The sequence below is a fragment of the Podarcis raffonei genome, chromosome 4 (genome assembly GCF_027172205.1).
Source record: "Podarcis raffonei isolate rPodRaf1 chromosome 4, rPodRaf1.pri, whole genome shotgun sequence".
NCBI classification, from domain to species: domain Eukaryota; kingdom Metazoa; phylum Chordata; class Lepidosauria; order Squamata; family Lacertidae; genus Podarcis; species Podarcis raffonei.
Genome location: NC_070605.1, coordinates 29,335,200 through 29,357,434, shown reverse-complemented (window position 1 = coordinate 29,357,434; position 22,235 = coordinate 29,335,200). Strand labels below are relative to the sequence as shown.

The 22,235-nt window shown below is 42.2% G+C and overlaps 1 protein-coding gene across 4 annotated transcripts in view; it reads left to right on the top strand.

Annotated features, from left to right (window-relative positions):
* STARD13 (StAR related lipid transfer domain containing 13) overlaps positions 1-9,543 on the top strand; it is a 194,737-nt gene extending 185,194 nt beyond the window's left edge. For all 4 annotated transcript variants that reach the window (XM_053386034.1, XM_053386031.1, XM_053386030.1 and 1 more), the window contains 6 exons: positions 584-791; positions 2,393-2,507; positions 3,318-3,539; positions 4,517-4,734; positions 6,229-6,405; positions 8,543-9,543. In XM_053386034.1, coding sequence (XP_053242009.1) covers positions 584-791; positions 2,393-2,507; positions 3,318-3,539; positions 4,517-4,734; positions 6,229-6,405; positions 8,543-8,660 — 1,058 coding nt within the window. In that variant the 3' untranslated portion in view covers positions 8,661-9,543. The remainder of the gene's footprint in view (positions 1-583; positions 792-2,392; positions 2,508-3,317; positions 3,540-4,516; positions 4,735-6,228; positions 6,406-8,542) is intronic.
* The last annotated feature ends 12,692 nt before the right edge of the window (positions 9,544-22,235 follow it).

Sequence of the window (22,235 nt, the reverse complement as noted above, 5' to 3'; positions counted from 1 at the left end):
TATTATATTTTATACCAGTTCTGGCCATTCCAGAGCCTTCATACCACCTGCCGATGTAGCACAGCTTGGGTATTGAGCAGTGAGCTTTTCACAGACACAGTTTATGGCCATTTGCTGCTAGCTTAGCCAGCTTGTGCAGTGGTGCCATTTTCTGGTTTCTAATTTCTAAAACGACCCAAGGTGAACAGCAGTGGTGCCTTCAGAGCAGGACCTTGGATGTGGGGCCCTGCTAAGCTACAAAATGCAGCTTATATTTTGAAGTAATGCTGTAATAATATACACTCTGACCTGAGAATCAGTCCCATTTGACTCCATGAGAGTGACTTCTGAGTTGGCACGCATACGATTATACTGCAAGTGAAGGAACTTTCAAGTCCAGAGTCTAAAACCACCTGACTGCACCACTGGCGAACAGCAAGGCACAAAGTAGGTCACAGGATGTGAACGAGAAAAACTTACTATTGCTGCACACTAGCTCTCTTCCAGAAGTAATTTGGAGTTTGGAGGTGAGATCTGATGTCCCAAAGCTCTTGTTTGAATATACAATCAAATTTTTATTAAGCGGCACGTTTCGTTCCCTCAGATGTTCCAAAAGAACAACGGCTTCAGGCAGTCCAAGCTGCCATCATGTTGATGTCAGATGAAAACAGGGAGGTTTTGCAGACTTTGCTTTGTTTCCTCAATGACGTCACTTCCGTGGAAGAGAACCAGATGACACCCATGAACATAGCCGTGTGCCTGGCCCCTTCGCTTTTCCATCTCAATCTGGTCAAGAAAGAAAGCTCGCCAAGGTAAGGAATTGCTGCTTTTCTTGCTCTGGGTTGCAAGTTAAGAGCGTTGCTAGGTGCTTATAAAGACTCGGGGCAGAGACGTGTGACCCGCATTTTGCATTTGCTGATTTATGTATAGATGCAGCTTTAGGTTGCTGGGGTCTTGCCAGTGCTATGCTTAGAGCATGCACAGCAACCCAGTAAGCAAAGTCTGTTTTTCAAAAAAAATGGGAGAAGGGGCAGGAAATCTGAGACTCAGCACAAAACTCCTACCAATGCCCTAGTTGGAAGTGACATGATTATTCTGTGGCAACCGTAAGTTGTTGACCTTCCTCCCCACAGAAGCATGTCTGAAACCTTCACTGAAGGTTCATTGAATGCAGAAGACTCACTTCTTAACCCTGGAGTTTGACAACTGAGGTGTATATTTTTACGACTCACCCTCTTCTTAGGATTGTAATGTTTTAAACTATTTTTTAATGTTGCGTTTCAAATTGTCATGACACCCGCTGGGACCTTAGGGTGAAGGTGGGGTAATTCTTAGTTGTAGTTGTAGTAGTAGTAGTAGTAGTAAGAATAATGGCTAAATGTTATACATGGACATTGTAAAATTTCAAGTTTCAGAATAAGGACTCGTTGAAAGCTTTTATCTCAGGGTCAGCGAATGTATGTGGAAATTTGTTAAAGTTGCTTTGAATTCCTTGCTCAGCCATGAAACTCACTGGGTTACTTTGACCCAGTCACTATCTCTCATCTGAACCTATTTTCTTGTGGCTGTTTTGAGGATAATGAGATAATAAAACCAGAAATTCATATTCCTGGAGGACAAGGTTATCAGTGGCTACTAATCATGAGGGCTAAGAGCAGAATACCAGCTGCTGGAAGCTGCAGGAAGGGAGAGCGATATTGTTCTCATGTCCTGTTTGTGGGCTTGCCATAGGCATCATGTGTCATAAACATGACCTTATGGATGCATTCATGTGATGCTCATGAATGATGCACAGAAGAAGAGCTGTAGGTCAATGGTAGAGCAGTCGCTAAGCATGCAAAAGGTCCTGATTCAATCCCTGGCATCTGGTAAAACCAATGAAGATGCTTATCTGACTAGGTTCCCCCAGCCACTCCGGGCGGCTTTCAACAAATTAAAATACAATACGACATCAAACATTAAAAACATCTGTGAACAAGGCTGCCTTCAGATGTCTTCTAATAGTCAGATAGTTGTTTATTTCCTTGACATCCTCAGGGCAGGCACCACTACCGAGAAGGCTCTCTGCCTGGTTCCCTGTAGCTTCACTTCTTGCAGGGAGCTAACCGCCAGAAGGCCCTCGGAGCTATATTTCAGTGTCCGGGCTGAATGATGGGGGTGGAGACGCTCCTTTAGGCAACTTGTTATGTTTGACTCTTTAACCTTTTAGTGATTTTTATTTCTTTGCCATGAGAATGTTTAAGGCATCCCCTTTCTCCTCAGTACAAAGGGTTTTCCCTCAAATGATAAAAGTAGACTGTAAAAGACTCTTTGTAGGTTGGTACTGAAAAGTTATAAGTGTCACAACGTTGCCTTTCATCTGAAAAAGGCTGTTGTTCCTTTATCATACTTGAAACACTGAATTCATTTGCAGAGTAATACAGAAGAAATACGCAACAGGGAAGCCTGATCAGAAAGATCTCAGTGAAAACCTGGCAGCAACTCAGGGACTTGCACACATGATAGCAGAATGCGATAAACTTTTTGAGGTGAGTGAAAGATTCAGAAGTCAATATTCATAAGGGAACATGCTTTCAAGTACTTTGCCTATAAAGTTCCACTTTAGCCTTGGAATAAAAGTTTATGCACTGGAGTATTTTGTTGTTCACCTGGAAGGGACCTCTAAGTGATTTCCTCTCTAACTTTCTGGAACATTGTTATTCAATTCATCAGTCTCTTTCATTACAAAAGCTTACAGTTGTCAAAAAAAAACAACCCTTCCATATATCTTTGTGATTTTGAGTTGTCTCATAAGAACAGTCTGTTCTATGCTATAAGGATAGTATAGTGTTCTATACTAATGTTACTTGAATATAAAAGAAAGTCTTAACCTACCTAGTATTATTTGGACTTGAAGAACAGCCCAGTGGACAAGACATAACAGTGAACCAATAGACAAGCGTCATTCAGGTGTTCTAAGTAGTTATGTGATGAAGGAGAGGAGGGGCAAGTGCACTGCTTCCAACCATGTATCACCGTTGATCTCCACAAGGTGGAAGGATAACTTCTGCTTGAGTGCTCCAGTTCCCAAAGCTGGTGGAGTGGCAAAACCCAAGCAGGGAGGGAAGACAGGTAGCATACTCCCTCTCTTCCCCATAGATGCTGGTAATCATGCAAGGGCAGAGGAACAGCACCTCAACAGAACTCTGACATATTCAGTATTCCTTTTTGGAATTTAGATATTTGTACTCTTACGATTAGTGTCAGGCAGATATTTGCAAACAGGATTTCTATGAAATAGGTTTTCCACAAAAATATTAATTCCAAATCAATTCTTCCATCTCTTCCCCCACTCACAGATCCCACATGACATGGTAACACAGTCTCGGAACTCGTATGTTGAGGCCGAAGTGCATGCTCCAACTCTGGTGGAACTGGGCAAGCAAATGGACGAAGAAGGTGGGAATTACCGGACCTACCTAGAAAGTCTAATACAGAGCCTCTGCAAAGAAGCGAAAGAAAAATTCAAAGGATGGGTCACTTGTTCCAGCGCAGAAAATACGGACCTGTGCTACAAAAAGGTAGTTTCTGCAACCAAAACATATATTGTCAAATTTTGCATGATATTTGGGGAACCCTCTTGAAACCCCAGAAAAATGTTGATCAGGATTCAATGAGACACACCTGTGTGTATATAACCATAATACATAGCAAGTGGCGGGCAGGGAGGGAATATATAATCAATTTTTTAAAAGTTCTTTTTTAGGAAAGCTAACACGACACATACAAATCATGTCTATTAAATAAAAAGTTTTAAATTAGAACCAGCACTTAATGTTTGACATTTTCAGACAGAAAAGTGCAGTTCCAAAATCTAATAAGCAGTTCCCATTGTCTTTGAAGAGTACTCCATAAGTTGAGCTTCCCATCCTTTAAATCAATGATGCCTAACCTGTAGCTTCCTAGATGTTCTGGGACTACAACTCCCATCATCCCTGACCATGCTGGCTAGTACTGGTGGGAGCTGGAATCCAAGAATTTCTGGTGGGGCACAGGTTCTCTACCCCTGACTTAAGACGATTAAAATAAGTCAATTTTATACTTCGCTTCTACATATCCAAGTTTCCATTGTCGGTAGCTAATCCAGTGTTCAGCCACTAGTTTGCTTCCCTTGATTAATAGTTTTACCGCACAGTCACATTGCACATGGGATTTCATGTAGCTCAGCAGTACAATCTAGTGGAAGCATGAATGAGATTTCAATTCATAATCAACAGGTGCTGGCATTCTGAGGGCCCTTCTTTCCCCTCTAGCCTTTCTGCACCCCAAAACCAGCTTGTGAAGGTTAAGGAACCTTCCAGGGTGGCATCCAGAATAGTGCAGGTTGCTGTCTGCAGGGGACATTGGCGTACATTTCCTGGGGGCAGGCAGAAATACTTTAGGTACACAGACTGGCTTCTTTGGGTTTTTCTCCTTGTCTCATTCTTTACGCTTAACCCATCATCACTTTCCCTTCTCTTGTCTTCCCTTCCTCCTTACCGCCACTCCCTCGATTAAGGTAGGAGATGGAAACCCATTGAGGATTTGGAAGGCATCCGTGGAAGTTGAGGCTCCTCCGTCTGTTGTATTGAACCGAGTTCTAAGAGAACGCCACCTTTGGGATGAGGATTTCTTGCAGTGGAAAGTCATTGAAACGTTGGACAAGCAGACGGAGGTCTACCAATATGTTTTGAACAGTATGGCTCCCCATCCTGCTAGAGACTTCTTAGTCCTCAGGTAAATTAATTTAGTGGTAGAATATGTTAGCAACCTTACCACCAAGGCACGTTGAATATTTATACATTTGTACTTCATATGGCATCGTCCTTTTTTCTGTAAATATTATTTTTACCCAAATGACTTTTCTAATTTTGTTTAGGACCATAATAGCCCAGATAAATCAGGCTAGTGGCAGGTCAGCATCCTGTTCTCGCAGTGGCCAACCCAATGCCTATGGAAATCCTGCAAGAACCGGAGCGTGATAATTCATTCCCCTCCTGTGGTTTCCATTCACTGGTATTCAGATGCATTCCTGCAGAGCATAGATATCATGGCTGGTAGCCTTATCCGCCATAAATTTATCTAAACATTTCCTCTAGTGGGACTTTAACTACAGTGGCATTTTGCAGTGTTTATGTTGAATGTAGATGAAGGCACATAGCTTAAACTCCTCAGCAAACAACAGAAAATACACTTCACTCGTATCAGCTATCTATAAAATCAGTTCAAATCTCTCTTTCTCTCTAAAAAAAAACACCTTTGCATCTTTCACTCTGAAAACTATTTATTAAATGCCATTAAACCATAAATATTGGCAGCTGCCTCAAACAATGACTATTTAATTTATGTAGCTGTGTAGGGTGTCAGAACAGCATTAATTCCACTGATCCAATTGTTCTGGTTTTTTCCTGCAGTGGCTCCATAAGGAGTTGTGTTCCTCATGGCAGGCAGATACTTCAGTTTCTATTACTACCCTCCCCCATTGTGTAAGAAGTGCTTATGCAGGAGGCATCTTCCTTGGCTAGGGGCTGGGGGACCTAGCTGCCTACCAAACTGAGGAAATGCTGGAACTGCCATAAGACTTCAACCCTTCTCAGTTTTCCTGGTTCTGCAAAGTATATTTCCTGACTCCACCAAGTGTGTGTGTGTGTGTGTGTGTGTGTGTGTAATTCTTCTTCTCCAAATCCATCAGGACTGAGACAGGTAGACATGTTGGCTTGAAATTTAGTTTGGAAACAAAACAATCAGTCCCTTTCTATTTTAAAATAGTCCTCAGTAAAATGTCATCCCCTCAGAAAATTACAACCTAAGAGACTTGTTCTTGCTGCTCAGCTCTCCTCCTACATTGTCCCCTTAAACATGCTCACATTTCATTGGGTGCCAGGACTGGACATCCACTCTCCCAGCTTCTTTCTATGAGCGAGTGTGGTGGCTGCTGTGTGTGCCTCTTTCCATTGACAAGGTGCATTCCTGCAGCATTTTGTGCTCCTGTCTCTTTTTTCTTTTCTTTTACATGTGGCAGCCATGTTGTGTTATGGCATGCTCCCACTGGCAGCCATTTTGTGTTAGGCCACACTCCCACAGCCACCATATTTGCCCTTCTTCTCTCAAATCACTCTTCTGCATCGTTGTACTGAGGCAAGTATACTACTGAAAGAATAAACGCAAGGCTGGATACCTTATTTCTTCCCCTCCAATTCACATTTCCTGTCTTAAAACCTGTTTCAACAGGACATGGAGAACTGATTTGCCTAAGGGGATGTGCATATTGGTGGCTGTATCCGTGGAACATGAAGAAGCCCCTCTGATGGGAGGCGTGCGAGCAGTTGTTATGGATTCCCAGTACTTAATAGAGCCCTGTGGCTCTGGGAAATCTCGCCTGACACACATTTGCAGGGTGGACCTGAAGTAAGTATCACCAGTGCCAAGACCCTGGTCAACAGGCTTCCTGAACAGAACTAGCATTTCTGAGCATTGATTGGCAAAGTTAGAGGAGTGCAGTTACTTCTGTTAAGAGAAACAACTTCTACTTGCTTAGTTAATATAAAAACAGGATTTTTAAAAAAATTGCTTACTAAGTATTGTATCACCTTTGGCCCAGTGGGACTTACTCTCAGGCAACTGTGCATGGGCTGGTTTAGCTCCAGCTCCAGCATGATTTTTTAGCTATTCAATTATCCTTAGATTGATTCCATGGAGATACGCTCCTCCCAAAGCATTGTGAATCACAGCTCAGTTTCTCAACAGTTGTGCTTCAAGAGAACCACCATGTGCAACTGGTGGCAGTTAGTCAACAAGCCATCTCCATGTGGCTGGTGAATATTAAGCTAGCAGGCCAGCTCACTACATAGTGCCATAAAAAAATCCCTGAACTGTTGCCCAAACTGGCCCCGAGGAATGCATTATAATGAGCAGGAACATTTCATGAGGAACAAATACTCCTGTTTCTAAAAAGTTTATGTGAATGTTACCAATATAAGACCCATTCCATTGCTGTGCTGGGCATTGTGATGCAACATGAAGACGACTATAACCCGCCATGACAGCCAAATGGAATAAACTCTGGGATGTCTCATGAAACGTCAGTACCAAGAGTGGTTGGTAGTGAAGGGGGCTGCCACTGCTTTTAGGAGGAGTGAGGCAGTGGGGAGGTCAGCGCTGTGCAGCTGCCCCAGCAGGATTGGCTCTGCTGATGTTCCCACTCAGCTCCCAGTCTCCCCACTGCCTCACTCCTCTCTTTCCCAGTAAGTGGCCGCAATGTGGCTACCTGGAGGCCAGGTGAATGGTGGCTCCCCTCCTCGCCAACCGCTCCTGTTTGGTGTGCATGGCCCTCCTTGTGGGAAAGGGGTGATGAATATACCGCTGTGCAAAGCAAACGTCATTCCTGCTCTTGCATCTCTACATGATTTTGTGCACATTATGTGTTTGCAATCCTGTGAACAGGATCTAATCCAAGGGTATAGACCCTGTGACCCTCTAGATATTGCTTGGACCATTAGCCATACTTTCAGGCACTGCTAGGAGTTGAGAGTCCAGCAACATCCACAGGGCCACAGATTTTGCCATTCCTCATCTAATTTGTCATTCAGCGCTTCTGTCCCTAGTGTATTCTTTTGTGCTTAAACAATCTAATTTGAATTTTGAATCCTCAGAGGATTATAAAATGAACAGCAGTTGTGGGGGATTTCTTCTTTGTGATTTAAATACAGTTCTAGAATTCACTGAGAGATAAATATATAATCACACTCTTCTGGGGTAAAACTGTACTTTAGCATACAGATGAGTTCTCTTGAAGCTCCATCCTTCTGCGCGATTCCATGTGTTTATTTCTTGAAAACTGTTAATAATGTATCACTTCAGCTGATCTTTCCACTCAGTGCAGTAAAGCTGGTGCTATTATTCTCAAAACATTTTACAGTGTAGTTTTTGCCTTCAGCCCTGCACCCATTTGTGAAAACAGAATTCATTTGAACTAGTCATGCTCATGTGTTTGTGACCAGGACTGTAATGTGTGTGAGTGCTGCAGAGTTGCTTTTGTTTGTCCTCATAACAGCACTGCCACCGTTCCCATTTTATAGATGATAAAATGGCCCCAACTTGATAACCCAAGAAGTGTAAAGAACATGTCACAGGTTATAGAAAGCATGCTTCCATATTTTTTCTGCACATTTGAACTACTACGACTACTTTCGGACATGTGAATGCTCTTCAGAGACTGCAGAAACACATAGCAGAAATGCAGGCGCTCAGCCTTTGTATTTATGTGTGAGATGCAGGATTTGAACCCAGGTTTCCTGGACTCGGGCCAAGCAATCTAAACATTGTCCATACTGGCTTTCTCCGTGTCAGGGGTAAAATGTACATTTTATTCTGTGTAGTGGAGTTTTTCAGTCCATGATTTTCAGGCATGACCATAGCTGCATTGTTTAGCACCGTGGTGCGTATGAGAGTCCTCTGCCTGTTTTGTTAGTGTTTACGTCCTACCAACAAGATGAGGCTGGGGGAAGAACATGCTTAACAGTAATTTTCCTCTTTCTCCCTCCAGAGGTCATTCGTTAGAGTGGTACAACAAAGGCTTTGGACATCTGTGTGCTGCTGAAGTTGCCAATATCAGGAATTCATTTCAACCGCTGATTGCTGAGGGACCAGAAACAAAAATATGAGTGCTGGATACCGAGATATATGGGGTTCCATGGACAAACTAGAGCCACTGGGTGATTTTAGCCTACGTTTGTGCAATAGCCAAGCAAGGATTGCTTGGGCAGCTCTGCCATGGTCTGGTAATGTCACTCACTTACCCTCCCAGCCCCGTCCTGTATTCGTTGATCTCCTTCACTGAAGAATATTTGTCCAAGAACTTTTTCAGGCTACACAAATTGACTGTGGTCATTGCTTTTCCATTGCATAATTCTAATATTTAAAAGCTTCTGAGAAGCTTATTTTAAAGTGTAAATAAGAGATGTAAATATTGTATAGACTTTGCTATGTATCATATCTGCCTATATATATATATATATATACACACACACACACGTATATGTAAATATAATAAGTTTTGTATATAAGAGAGAACTTTCTAGAAGAAACTTCCTGCATCTGTTTGGAATGATTTCCATTCTGTTAGATCTCAGCATCTCCCAGCTTTTGTAAACAGCATTTGCTATTACTGTTAAAACCATGACATCATCAGCGTGGTGACTATCAGCCAAGTGAAGTACTTAAGCTGATCCTATGTTTGCAAAGCTTATATAAAGAGGTGCGTAGAGATGGGCATACAGGGTTGAGAAGGGGCTACTAGGAGGCAAGAGAAGGGCAACAGACAGCAGAAAAGCAGTCTGGTCAGATAGCACTGGCAGACAATAATCTACAATTGCCTGCAGAAAGCAGCAGCTGAGAATATATGCTGGGTATCTTTGAAAAAGGAATAGAGAAGTTACAGGATCAGCTGAAAGCTCACTGTTTGCAGTTTTCAGAATATTTGCTAAGACTGTTGGGCTAATCCTTAGACACCATGGTAACAAGGAAATGCTTAGAATCTTACTTACCACATCCAGTAACTGTTGCTTAAACTCACATTGCAAGGATGGGCCTTCAAATCAGTCACTCCAGAACAGTCCTCTTCACATCTGTAGGGATATTCTATAGCAAACAGTACTTAGTCTAAGGCTTTGTGATTTGAGAGCCTATCCAAAGATTTGCTGTCCCAGGACATAAAGATTTGGGTCCCGATTCAGAGAAAGTTGCTCCTGGTTAAATTTCATTGAAATCAAATGGAGCTTGAGTGGGTCATGACTAGTGATAGCCCTGAAGTGAGCCATGCAGATAACTTTTTGCATTGTGGGGTTTTCCTATAAATAAGTAATAAACAAAGTTTACAGTTCCCTGATTCAGCAGGTCATAATGGTCATTGAAAAATCACTGTGGCCCCATAGTTTTTTTTCTGCAGCTTTTCATATTATAATCCAAGCCGCACAAGAACTTCAAACTCACTTCCACCAACACCCTCGCCTGGCTGCAACTGTTCCAATGTCAGCAGAAGCCGAGGCTCTTAATTCGCTCTCTGGCACCTGAGATGCTGCTATGCCAGCATTCCAAGAGCCAGGAAAGAAAAGAGAAGGAAGCAACAGCCAACAGAACCAGGCAAAGAGAGAAATGAGACCTTTTACAGCCAGGCAACTAGGTGAGCATTGAGCTCCCATTGCTGGTGTATGTGATGGGACACAAAGCAGGCACAGAACATTTTCCAACATTTTAGCAAATTAACACAGTTGGCCAAGCCCATACAAATCAAGCTCATATTTGGGAAACCCAGGCAGGTGGGCAGGGTATAAATAATAAATGATTCTTATTAATGGGCTAACCCGTGTCCATTACTTGTCTAAGTTTCCCCATTGATTTTAATGAGGCATAACAGTGATTAACTTTCTCTGATATGGAGCTTTAGCTCGGGATACAGCAATGGCCATGCCAGCACATCGCTAACCATTATATTCTACTAGTATTGCACTCATGTTGCATGCCTATAACGAAGTACAAATTGGACTACTGGTGTGAAGAAAACAATACCCAGCAACAGAGCAATTTTGCCAGATAAACATTGTTTCCAACAACATTAGGATCCTTAAAAATAAAAATATCTATATAGCTGCTGCTGCTGCTGTTGTTAATAATAGTCTTAAAGCAACCCACTTAGAATTCTTGCTTATATAAACACAAGCTAATGTCCCCATTGTATCTGAAATTATTCCGAGCTTTGTTTCCATCTGCACAATAGGAACGAGATCTTTTACAAGGCAAAAGAAAGCCTCATTGATGTTAACGGGGCTTACTCCAAGATAAGTGTGTCTAGGATTACACCCTTAATAAGCTTTTTACTAAACAGAATAAGCTTCTTGTAATGTGTGTCATAAATTTAAAAAGTGCAATGGTAAACTCTGGGAAGAGGTAGTACTGTATCTCTGGAGCACCTTTAAGAACACAAAAGGAGCGTCCTGGATCAGGCCAAAAGCCCATCTAGTCCAGCATCCTGTTTTCACAATGGCGACCCTGATGCCAGCACACAGGACATGAGTGTGACAGCATTCTCCCCACCTGTGAGTCCCAACAACTGAAACTCAGAGGCATACTGTCCCCAACTGTGGAGGGGCAATGCAGTTACCATGGCTGGTAGCCTTATCCTTGCTGAATTTGTCTCATCCTCTTTTAGGTGGCCATTGTTACCTCTTGTTGGGAGCAAAACCCCTAGTTTAACTAGGTGCTGTGTGGAAAAGTACTTTCTTTTGTCTGTCCTGAATCTCCAAACATTCAGCTTCATTGGATGGTCCTTTTTCATCTGATGGCCTTAGGCCTTGATCCTAAATGCATGGCTTGGAAGCAAATCTGTCCCGTTCCAATGTCGGCACATTAGAATAGCAGTTGTCCTAAAGATGTCATTTTGTTCCTCATGAATGAAAACAGGAACAGCTGCTCGTATTCTAGAATGGTAGCCTAAGAGTCCATTGGCAGTACATAATCAGGGAGTACTTATTTCTCATTCTGAAAAGGGGGAAATGTTGTAAAGCAAATCATTATTTTTTGAAGTAATTTATGGAGACAGGGTGAGCTTTTTTAAAGAAAGGAAAGAAACTAGCATGGAACAAAATGCAGTTTCATTCCTAATTTAGTTTAAAATATGCAGTTATTTTCATATTAATTAAGTCAGATTCACCCTGACTTTCTATGTATTGTGGTACATGGTTGTTTTTTTCAGATTGCACATTCACTTGTGAGTAGGCCCCATTGAGCTCAATGGGCCTTACCATTGAGCAGACACGCATTGTGCTGTCAGTGTTTTAATTCATTGTTTTCAGTCAATCAAAATGCGCCATTGAATTTGGTTCAGTAGAATACAGTATATTTTCCTGAAGAAGAGGGTTGCCTTTTTCCCTGTCAGGTCTCTTTACCTTGAACAGCAGAGTTGGCAAGCACAAATTAATTCAATATATGAAACTTTTTCCAGCGTGTCAATCTGCGGCAGTGAGGAAAGATTCACTTCCCGAATTTCTGCTTGTCACACAATGGTTGTTTTGGAGCATAGTGCAGAAACAGCTTTTCACGGGATTCTGTGGTGGCTATAGTCTGCCTGGATTACATTTAAGCTTTGTGATCTCTGTAGGATTGTGCCTATAAGGAGAACACGCAGGAGCTTCGGGAAATGTCTAGTCTAGGTGATATACAAACCCCAACGCCATGCACCATTCTCCCAATACTTCAATTCTAGAAAGAGATATGCCACTGGATTAATATTAAATCATACTCATATTCACCTCAGTGTGTGATGCAGACTGAGGCCAAGACCAAAAGAAGAAAAACCTCAGGTTTAGGATTGTAGATTTTAATTTTGGTGAGCCTGGGCCAGTCATGGCTGATGGACAGCAGCAGCAGCAGCAGCAGCAAATACCTGACTCTCCCCCAGCAGCATCACTGTCACTTAATAGGAGGATGAGAGTTTAGGCAGTGAGGCTCTTCCCACTGTCCCTGCATAGTGCCGACCTCCCTGCTTCTACCTCTCCCTCCTCCTAAGCAGCCGTGATGCCACCTCTCCTCACAGGCCGCAACTGGCCCAGCCTTACCAAAAGTACACTAAGGGTTTTCCCCCCTCATTATTATTTTTCTTATGGCCTTAGCTTGCATGCAACACCTGTAAGAAGTCTATTTCCTTTCCATGCTGTACATACAAGTCCATCCAATGGAAAAAAACCCATACCAATCCCTTAACATGGCCACACAGAAAGAATGGGAGTAGTGCCAAGTCAATCTTCTCAATGCTGGTGTACAGCTGAATACTTATCAAGCCATTCCAAAACGTCATAATCCTAAATGCAGAAATTGTCACTCAAAACCAGAGGATAAGCCATATTGAATTACTGTAGGTGCCTCAGGAGATGCTTCCTGTCAGTAGTGCAGCAATATTTATTGTAAATATGTAGATCAGGGGGAAGCAACTTCTCTCTTTAAGGCTATGCAGGGAAATGTCTTGTATTTTCAGTACTCAAATTTGTCTGGATTTGTACCAGGAAGTTGTGTTTGATGGTAGTGCGTAAGTGCATGTCGACTTCCCTTCTTTGCCAGGATCATACAGTAATAATTTGTTAGAATTCATGTTTACCCCAAGGATTGGTGTAATAAAATATATAATTGTCACTAACCTTCCCCAACTCTGTTGGACCATTGGCCATGCTTCTGGGTTTTCAGTTGGACCAGGCTGGCACTCCACCAGGCTGGAAAAGATTGATTTAGGCCTACAATACAAACCAGAAAGTTGGCACCGTAAACTGGAACCAACTTTTTCAAACACACTCACTGCACTTTCCTAGATGAAAATGGCAGAGCCATCATACACCAAGATCATCCAAAAATGACATAACACCAATTCAACCCCTTACCCAGTCTTTCCTATACCTGTACAATCAGTAGGGATGAATGATAATTTTGGAAGGAGTCAAGAAATGACCTCTGTCACTTTAGTAGTCCCCAAGTAATTCCTGGTTGAGTCAGCCCCTTGGCATTTTGTCTCAACACATCAGCCTGTTTCCCTCCTCTACACTTCCACAAACTTATTAAGTTGTAGGAGGATGAGGTGAGGAGGGGAAGCAGCTGCTGGGGTGAAAGCTTAAGGCTGCTTCGGCAGAGGTAAGCTATAGAAAATATTGACTTTTATTTCTCCTGACTCATTGACTGGAAAGGCTATTTTTTAAAAATCCAGCTATAGTACACAGAATTAGGTCAAGCATGTTCAGTAAAGACTTCTTGGACCTTGCTTTGCTCACTTTGGGAGGTGCAATTTTTTGTTGTTTTATTTTATTTATCCTGACTCACGGACCTGGACATAAAAAAGCCAACAACCCTACAATTCCCAGCATTCCATAACAATGGAAATGGCCAGCTCTACTGTTAGGCAGAATGAGGCAGTCACCCTAGGAAACACATCCTGGGGAGTGGAGGGGTAGCAAGATGTGTGACAGAGATTGTGACACCTATATTTATTACCCCTGAGTTAGTTTGCTGTCCTCAGTTCAGGGAGAGGATGTTGTCCCATCGCTAGTGCTGAGGTATGATTCCAAGGCTAGCCTCATAGTCTTGTACATGGGATGGGGAGTGAGCCATTTTGTTCTTAACTTCAGGCAGCAAAATGTCCAGCACTGGTCCTGAATGGAAAGTTCAAATATGCTCAAAAGTCTCAATTGCTGAAAGATGGGGATTTAGGGGAAACAGGTCATTTTCACAAGCTCTTTTGGCTGCACTTTCCTTCTTCCACTACAACTTGTACATTTGGCAAAAGACTGAGAAAGGAAATCAGCAGCTGAGAGGGCTGGCAAAAGTGAGGGAGCTTCTCCTGCTGTCTTTCTTTAAAAATTGAGAATTGCCCCCAAAAGCCTGAGAGGGATGCAGCCTGTTCCAACTTAGAATGCATAGATTTTGCCCATCACTAAAAAATAAATTTCTAATTCACAGTATTTGATATGAAAAAATCAGATTCCATTGAACCCAGATAGGCTTCCAGGATCGTATGGCAAGCTTGAGGAAATAATGCATAGTTATTTGCAATCAAATTGGTTTTTAAAGCTATAAATAAACATTTATAGCAGATTCCTTCTGTATGTATAATTGACCTATTCCAAAGAATATATGAAAAGTGGAGGGGACATGAATGACTCATCTTCCTCAGGCTATATATACTGTCCCCTCTCTCATACAGAAAGTTTTGCTGCTATAATTCCTAGACCTGCTTTATCTAACCATCTACTAAAATGCATTTCTTAGACTCTGGACTTGGACGGGGTCTAACTGAAGTTAGTGGACTTGAATCATGATCTCCTTAGGGCAAAAATATTTCCTCACATTGTGTCATTTATATGACACTTTTCTGATAAAAATACATCCAAAAAGTTTCAAACAATAAATACATTATAAACATTAAAAACTGCAGCCACAAAGTATAATTCCAACAAATAATAGATAGTATGTTTAAAAACTGGCTGGAATAAAATTATATTTCATCTAGGAATGGACAAAGAGGGAGTCAGCAACCCCGAGAAGTCTCCCTCGCTTTTTCTCTCGTATGGTAGAACATGTTCTGAGCAAAGTAGAAATTGGGCTTTAACATTTCACTTTGCTGTGGAGTTCTGTGGATTAAATGTTTGGATAGGGTCAGGAAAACTTGGGTTTGGGGAGACATGGATCATCTCCCGTTGCCTCAGATCAGGGGTAAGCAATGAGGTACTCTCCATTTCTTGTGGACAACAACTTCTGTCAGCCCCCAGCCAGTTTAGTCAATTGTTGGGGAAGATGGGAGTTGCAGGCAATGGCATCTGGAGGGGGGGCCCTTGGATAACCCTGCCTCAAACTTTTGCTACAATTCCATTTGGTTCCCGTGTTTAGAGATAGAAGTCAAGTAGATATGCTTGCGTCATCTAGCAACCATGTATCTGTGAAATACTATGTTTTCTTTTTTAAATGAGTATTAATCTTATCTATCAGAAGAACACTACCATGTTTTCATTAAGTGTTATATTGCCATTGTTAAGTCAATATGGCCATTGTGTGTTTTTTTTAATGTACTCATATTAATACCTCAATTTTTTTTTACCTCACGTCTTTTTATCAGTCAAAAACAACCTGTAAATATATAACATGGAGCTGAATAAAGTGGCATATACTGAAGGATTGGATTTACCATCAGTATTACTTTTTGTTAACATGCTATTATGTAGTATTTCTTAAAATGTTATCTGATTCGTTTTTCCATTCCTACCCCAGCTATCTGTAAAAAAAGAATCACTGTTAATTTGATGTATCTTTATATTACATTTACATCTTCCCTGTCTGATTTCATTTTCTGTTTTGTTTTTGTTTTTTGATTCTTCTTCAGGGGCAGGTCTGGAATCAAAACAATGAAGTAAAATCACTTATAAACTTTGCTTTACATCTCGTAAAAGCAATATTGATTGCAGAGATCCTCTGAAGCTGTTTTGGTTCAGAAAAGTTTTGCATTGCCTTCTAAAAAGAAGGCAATCTACTAGTTTTTAGCAATGTAAATGTATGTATTAGTCAAAATAACATACAACAATCCATTATATTAGATGTAATGACATACAAAAATGTGTGTGTTGGGAGAAATCCGCAAAAAAAAAAAAAATGCTGATGAATTTTCATCAGGACTTTTTTCAAAAAGAATTGCTAACTGATGTGGAAAAGTGGAGAGCTAAACTTAAGACTGGGAAAAAACTAAGAAACTGAGAGAAACTAAAAATGGCAGATTCACCCATCCCTGCTTGACTTGTCAACATATACCACAGAGTCCTGCTATATTCCTCCAATTATTTAAGACACAAGCTTCGCACAGTTTCCATTTTTACCACTTTATTCTAAGTGTGCTAGGTACATCATTGAAAAATTAAGGCTTACCTTAAGTTAAAAACATCCCCGCATTTATTCATTTTTTACTTTTCTCAACAGGCTCCTTCTGTAGGGGACTGCCCCACTTTTACTTACAAATCTTGCCGCCTCCTGAATCTCAGGATTCTTGGGGAAGCTGTGCAGTGTTTGATCTGATCAGCTGCATCACTTTTCAAGTGATGTGCCTTTCCTGCAGTGGCTCCAAACCTGCTGAGATATGCAAGTTATGGTTATATACTAGTGTCTGCTGTTGCATTTGTTTTTATAGAGAGTTAGACCCAGACATCGCCTCCCATTTGCAAATGGGAATCCAAGCAAGCCAAGACTCTCACTGAAGGAAGGAGGGAGGCGGTACCACCTCCCAGGCTGTTGCAGAAGACCCCAAACCCTCCAAAGCAAATTTTCAAAGGGGAGCAGGAGAAACTGCCTCCCCTTCAAGCAAAGCAACATGAGTGAAACTCTGAGCACCACAAGTCTGGATACAAACCTTTATAATAATCAATAGCCCATCTACTTACCTTATATTTAACGGATTTCCCCAAAGCACTCATCTTCCTCTCAATATATCAAATTGCACACATGGACACGAACAACTTCCATCTGGCGGGCAAGAGAAGTTGGGGAGGAGTAACCTTATAAGCAGCCAGGGTTGTACAAGGTCAGAGAACAATATGTGCTGCTCAGTTTGACTCCTTTGCTTGCTGAAACATCTACAAACCTCTAGTCTAGAAATCCCCTGTCCCAGCAATGTGTGGTGTGGCTCTTAGAATTCCCCAATCTTTTCCAGGCTGGCTGTAAAAAAAAAAGAGGCGTGGGAAGCAGAAATTTTAAGAGGCCAGTCCTTTCTCATCACTGCATCTCCAGGCAAGGAAAAGCATCACCTGCTGAATCTATGTGTGTTTAAGATGCAGAAGCTTGGGGGAGTGGGATGCCGTGCTTTCCCCCAATATAAAAAGCAGCGAGTGTGGGGCACTGAGCAGCATTGGGCACATGGAAGGCTGGGGGGGTGGGAATTCAAACATTTCCGGCTCCCAGTCAGGACAGACCTGAGATGTTTTGCCGTCAGGGGCAAAGGACAGGATGGTACCCTACCTCTTTCATGTACTGAAGCCAGATGGGCTGACAGTCAAATCTTACCTCGACACTTCTGATGGGACAGCAACTTCTACCCAACAGCAGGCTGAGCACAGCAGGTGAGGCGAAGGGGTTCCCAGCAGGCCATGCGCCAGACAACTCCAATGTGCTACCATTTCCTGCCATGTCCCAGAAACATCTGCCACCTGTGGCAGCTTCCTTTTTCCAATGGTACACACACACACATCTGCACACAGCTTTCAGCCGAATAGGGAAGCCTCAAGCAGCCCCAACCCTGGTGATTTTTGACCCAAAGAAACCACTACCAGAAAAGGAAGTTCACACCTGCATTTTGTATAAGTCCGTGGCAAGGAGATGATGCGAGTCAAATATACATCTGTGAAAACCCCTTTAGTGAGACCTGGGACATAATGTATGAACAATGGCATGGCAAGAATCAGAAAACAACAAAGCCCATTTGAAATTGAGGCATCGTAGAATGAAACCAGCTCCTAAGAGATTGTGATGGTATAGTTTTACAAACATATTCGTTCTTCCGGAGGTAGCAATTCCCTCAGGCTGTTGAGTGTGGAACACATAATTTATACATGTTTCTTGATTAAAAATAGGGAGTTTGCAAAGCTCCTAGCTAGTTATCCACAAACTCATGCAGAAATTCCTTCGCTCATGAGTAACCAAAGGCTACAAAGCCGTATTAGATGCACCGTTCTTCTCAGTGGATGCTGATGCTGGGAAAGAGACGACAACAGCTACAGGAGCTGAAAGTGTGGGGCTCCTGTGTCCTATGCATGCGTGTGCACACTCACACGTGTGCGCACTTGATAGAATAGAGGTTTCAGACCAATTGCCTCTGTGAGGCATGGAACGTCTGCCTGTCAAAATAAAAAATAGCATTTCCAGCTGATGCTGGAACTTAAACAAGCTGGACTTGTAACAAAATGTTCCAGTGTGGCATGCGCCTGCTCAGTCCAATCCATTCCCCCTCCGACCGTTTTCCCACAAAAAAATCCAAGGGTGTCAATCAGCATTCCATGGATGAGCAGCTTAGTTTGTACTGGGCAGGTTTTGGTATCTCCTCATTAGGCTCCCCTGCACCTAAATAGTTTCTGTACTTTTGCAAATAATGGGTTTCTCTTGAGCGCACTGATACCTTCCTCTTATGTGTGGATGGTGATGCTTTGGCTAAATAAAGACAGGTGTTCACCTCTGAACTTTGGAAATGGAGAGAACTAATAAAGTGATGCCCAAACCAAGGCAAGCCATGTAACATTCCTGAGGCTCATGTGTGTCACACTCCTTTAAAACTTACACTGAATTTATACCTGGGTGCATCTAACTACAGATCTCTTGCATCAGCCAGGAGCAAATCAACAGTACCATATTTCCAATGAGGCAGGGTATTAAAGTAATATAACTAAGCATCCTCAGGAACTGTGTGAAAGGTGACATCCAGTCACATACCCTGCAGAAATGTTACTGGTTAACAACATTAAACTTGTGCACATCTCTCAGGTTCAGCCTTTTAAGATGTAAAAGTGAGGCTGGCACATTGCAGGGGTGAAGATGGATAGAACTTACCTTACATGAATATTTGTGGGTTTTTAGGAATGACAGCAAGAGTTTCTGATAGGTGGAGTCATGTGGCTAGGGGGAAGCAGAAGCATTTCAGGAGGTTTGAGATGAGGTGGGGAGAGGGGGGGGGAGAGAAACCACAGGAGACTGTCCTTCATCCTTAAACCTAAAAATCTTCTTGACTTTCCAGTTAACTATTAATTCCAATTATTCATTCATAGGAAAGCTGAAGACAAACCTAAAGGCCACATGAGGTAAAGTAGTCTGTGCCAAAGTTCATGTTCCAGAATGTGTTTCTCATAGCCGTCCCTCACATTCATCTATCTGCAGGATGCCACCAAGAGTTGGTCTGCATGTTACAGAGATGTGGGGAAATAAGAGACAGTCTGTGCAGAGTGAGACTCAAACATCTAACCCACAGGGTGTCCCAGATAGAGGTGTCTCGATATATTTTGCTGGCTAGGACAAAATGAAACAGGAACAACCCACCACCACCACCATTCCACATACAGAAGCCAACCAGACTAACAGATGAATATCACCTCAACACTGTTAATGGGCCAGTTCCTCCAACACACATCAGGGCAGCTTACAGGATACAGGGCAGCCTCAATGCCACACAGAGCTGTCCTCCAACACTCACCATCAATCCCTGCTTTCCAGCACCTGTCACCTGATGCAGCAGCCTCACTCTGCCTAATGGCAGGGATGGCTGTTAAATTTAATATAACTACAACAACTGGACTTCAAAAGCCCTGCAAGGTAGAAGTAGCACCCTTGAAATCCTCCTTTCTTTTCATTTTTTTCAGTTTCAGTCTCAATGGGAGGGAAGCAAACAATGATAACATTTGTGGGGCAAAATCCATGGATGTTTCTGGGGTGGTGGGGAAAGTGAGGCCAGTATCGGGTATCTGAAATCACTGGTCTCTCCACCCTCAGAAAGTGATATCATATGCTTCCTACAGCTGAGAACCCACTCAGATCAAAGAATTCCAGGGTTAGCCTACTGGGCACAACTGATCTTAAGCACCCGATACTTCAAGATATCCAAGGTTATAAATCTAGAAATACCACCTGGCTGAACCAGAGAAGATGGTCAAACTGCAACAGTGCAAAGAAAATAAATCTGATTGTGTAAAAGAGGCAACTGTTAAAGCACAATTTATAAACAAGGTAATAAACACAACATACAATTGTTAACTTGCAATTAACTTATCTATTGTCATACATTCCATAAAAACTATCAATTCCACAAAAATATTCTGGATAAAAATATACTTTTAAGTGTTACATTAATAGTTTTCCAGAAGATAGCATTTAATGTACATTTATTGACAAATAACATAGTTTTTGAAAGTGCACAGAGTCAACTACATTGCATGCAGATTTGCAATATATAAAAAAATCCATTAATCTTTACATACCACTTATTTTATTAAATAATCCACGGTGCTTCATAAAAAATAAAATCTGTTTGCACTCTCCATCCATCTAACACATATCTATAGGGTGCGCTTCACAGAAAAGTGCAAATTCATAATTTACAAATAAATATTGGGGGGAAATGTGCTATTTGCAACAGGCAGGGAACTGGGTCACATTAATATGGGCAATAAGTGGCAAGGCAGAGCTGTCTTTTTTTCCTATTCAAAAGCTGTTTTGACTAGTTGAAAGCAGCACATACATTTTGCCTGCTAAGGCACCATATGAAATAGTGGTTTCTGAACTTTTTATTATTATCATCATCAAAGGCTGATTCATACAAACTTTGTTGAGTGAGCTGAAATGAACTTAAACTGCTTTAGAGAGAAAGAATTTCTGCATGGTGGCCAGGTATTTTGAATTGATGTCGACTGCCAGCTCACCTCAGCCCAGTGTGCTGAATGTTTCCTGGCACACTGAGAGCCACAATCCGGGCTTATTCCACTGAAGCATTCAGAAAAACAGCTGACCCAAGCCCAAACTCCTGGAATCTTGATGCATAAAATGTCTTATTTTTCATGTATCTAATCAACATAAAAATGTTTACATGTTATCAGCCATTGCTATACTGTATTTACTCGAGTCTAATGCGCCATCGAATCTAATGCGCACCTCAATTTTCAGAACCTTGAAACCCAAAAAAATATTTTCTGGCGAATGTAAATGTGCCATCGAATCTAATGCACTCCTTAATTTCCACAACATAATTTGGCCAAAAAAGGTGAGCATTAGATTTGAGTAAATAGATTATTTTATTTCAAAGAGCTCTGCATATGTAGCTAAATCCTCTGTACAATGGAAATCTGCACAGGTATTAGCCCCACTGCAAGTTCCTTGCAATCTCAAAAAGATATGTATACATAGATGGCAGTTTGAGCTAGATAAAATCTTGTCACGTTATCTTATATTTGCTTATCTGTTGGTTAATAATCACATCACTCAAAATGGTTTCTTTCTCAGCCTGCGATCGCAAGATGCCTTCTCAAGATGAGAGGGCTGTCCATCATGGGTCTAGAAGTAACTTTGCAAGCCACTGCCTCTCTCTGTGTTCATTGAGATTGTGAGGACATGCACAAATTCGTTCCTTCTTATGGTGATGAGAAAATGCCAAGTGGTTGCTAGGCCAACTCGGCAGCGATTGGAATATGCATCTTTCACTGTCTAGCAATCACATCTTCCCTTGCCGTTTTTTCCTTTCCTGGAACAGTTATCAGGCTGTGCTTGTGAGTGTCAGAGGTTTAAGGTAAAGGTAAAGGTACCCCTGCCCGTACGGGCCAGTCTTGCCAGACTCTAGGGTTGTGCGCCCATCTCACTCTATAGGCCGGGAGCCAGCGCTGTCCGCAGACACTTCCGGGTCACATGGCCAGCGTGACAAAGCTGCATCTGGCGAGCCAGCGCAGCACACGGAAACGCCGTTTACCTTCCCGCTAGTAAGCGGTCCCCATTTATCTACTTGCACCCGGGGGTGCTTTCGAACTGCTAGGTTGGCAGGCGCTGGGACCGAGCAACGGGAGCGCACCCCGCCACGGGGATTCGAACCGCCGACCATGCGATCGGCAAGCCCTAGGCGCTGAGGCTTTTACCCACAGCACCACCCGCGTCCCTGTCAGAGGTTTAGGGTGTATCTAAATGTACAGTTTCCACCCAGGCCC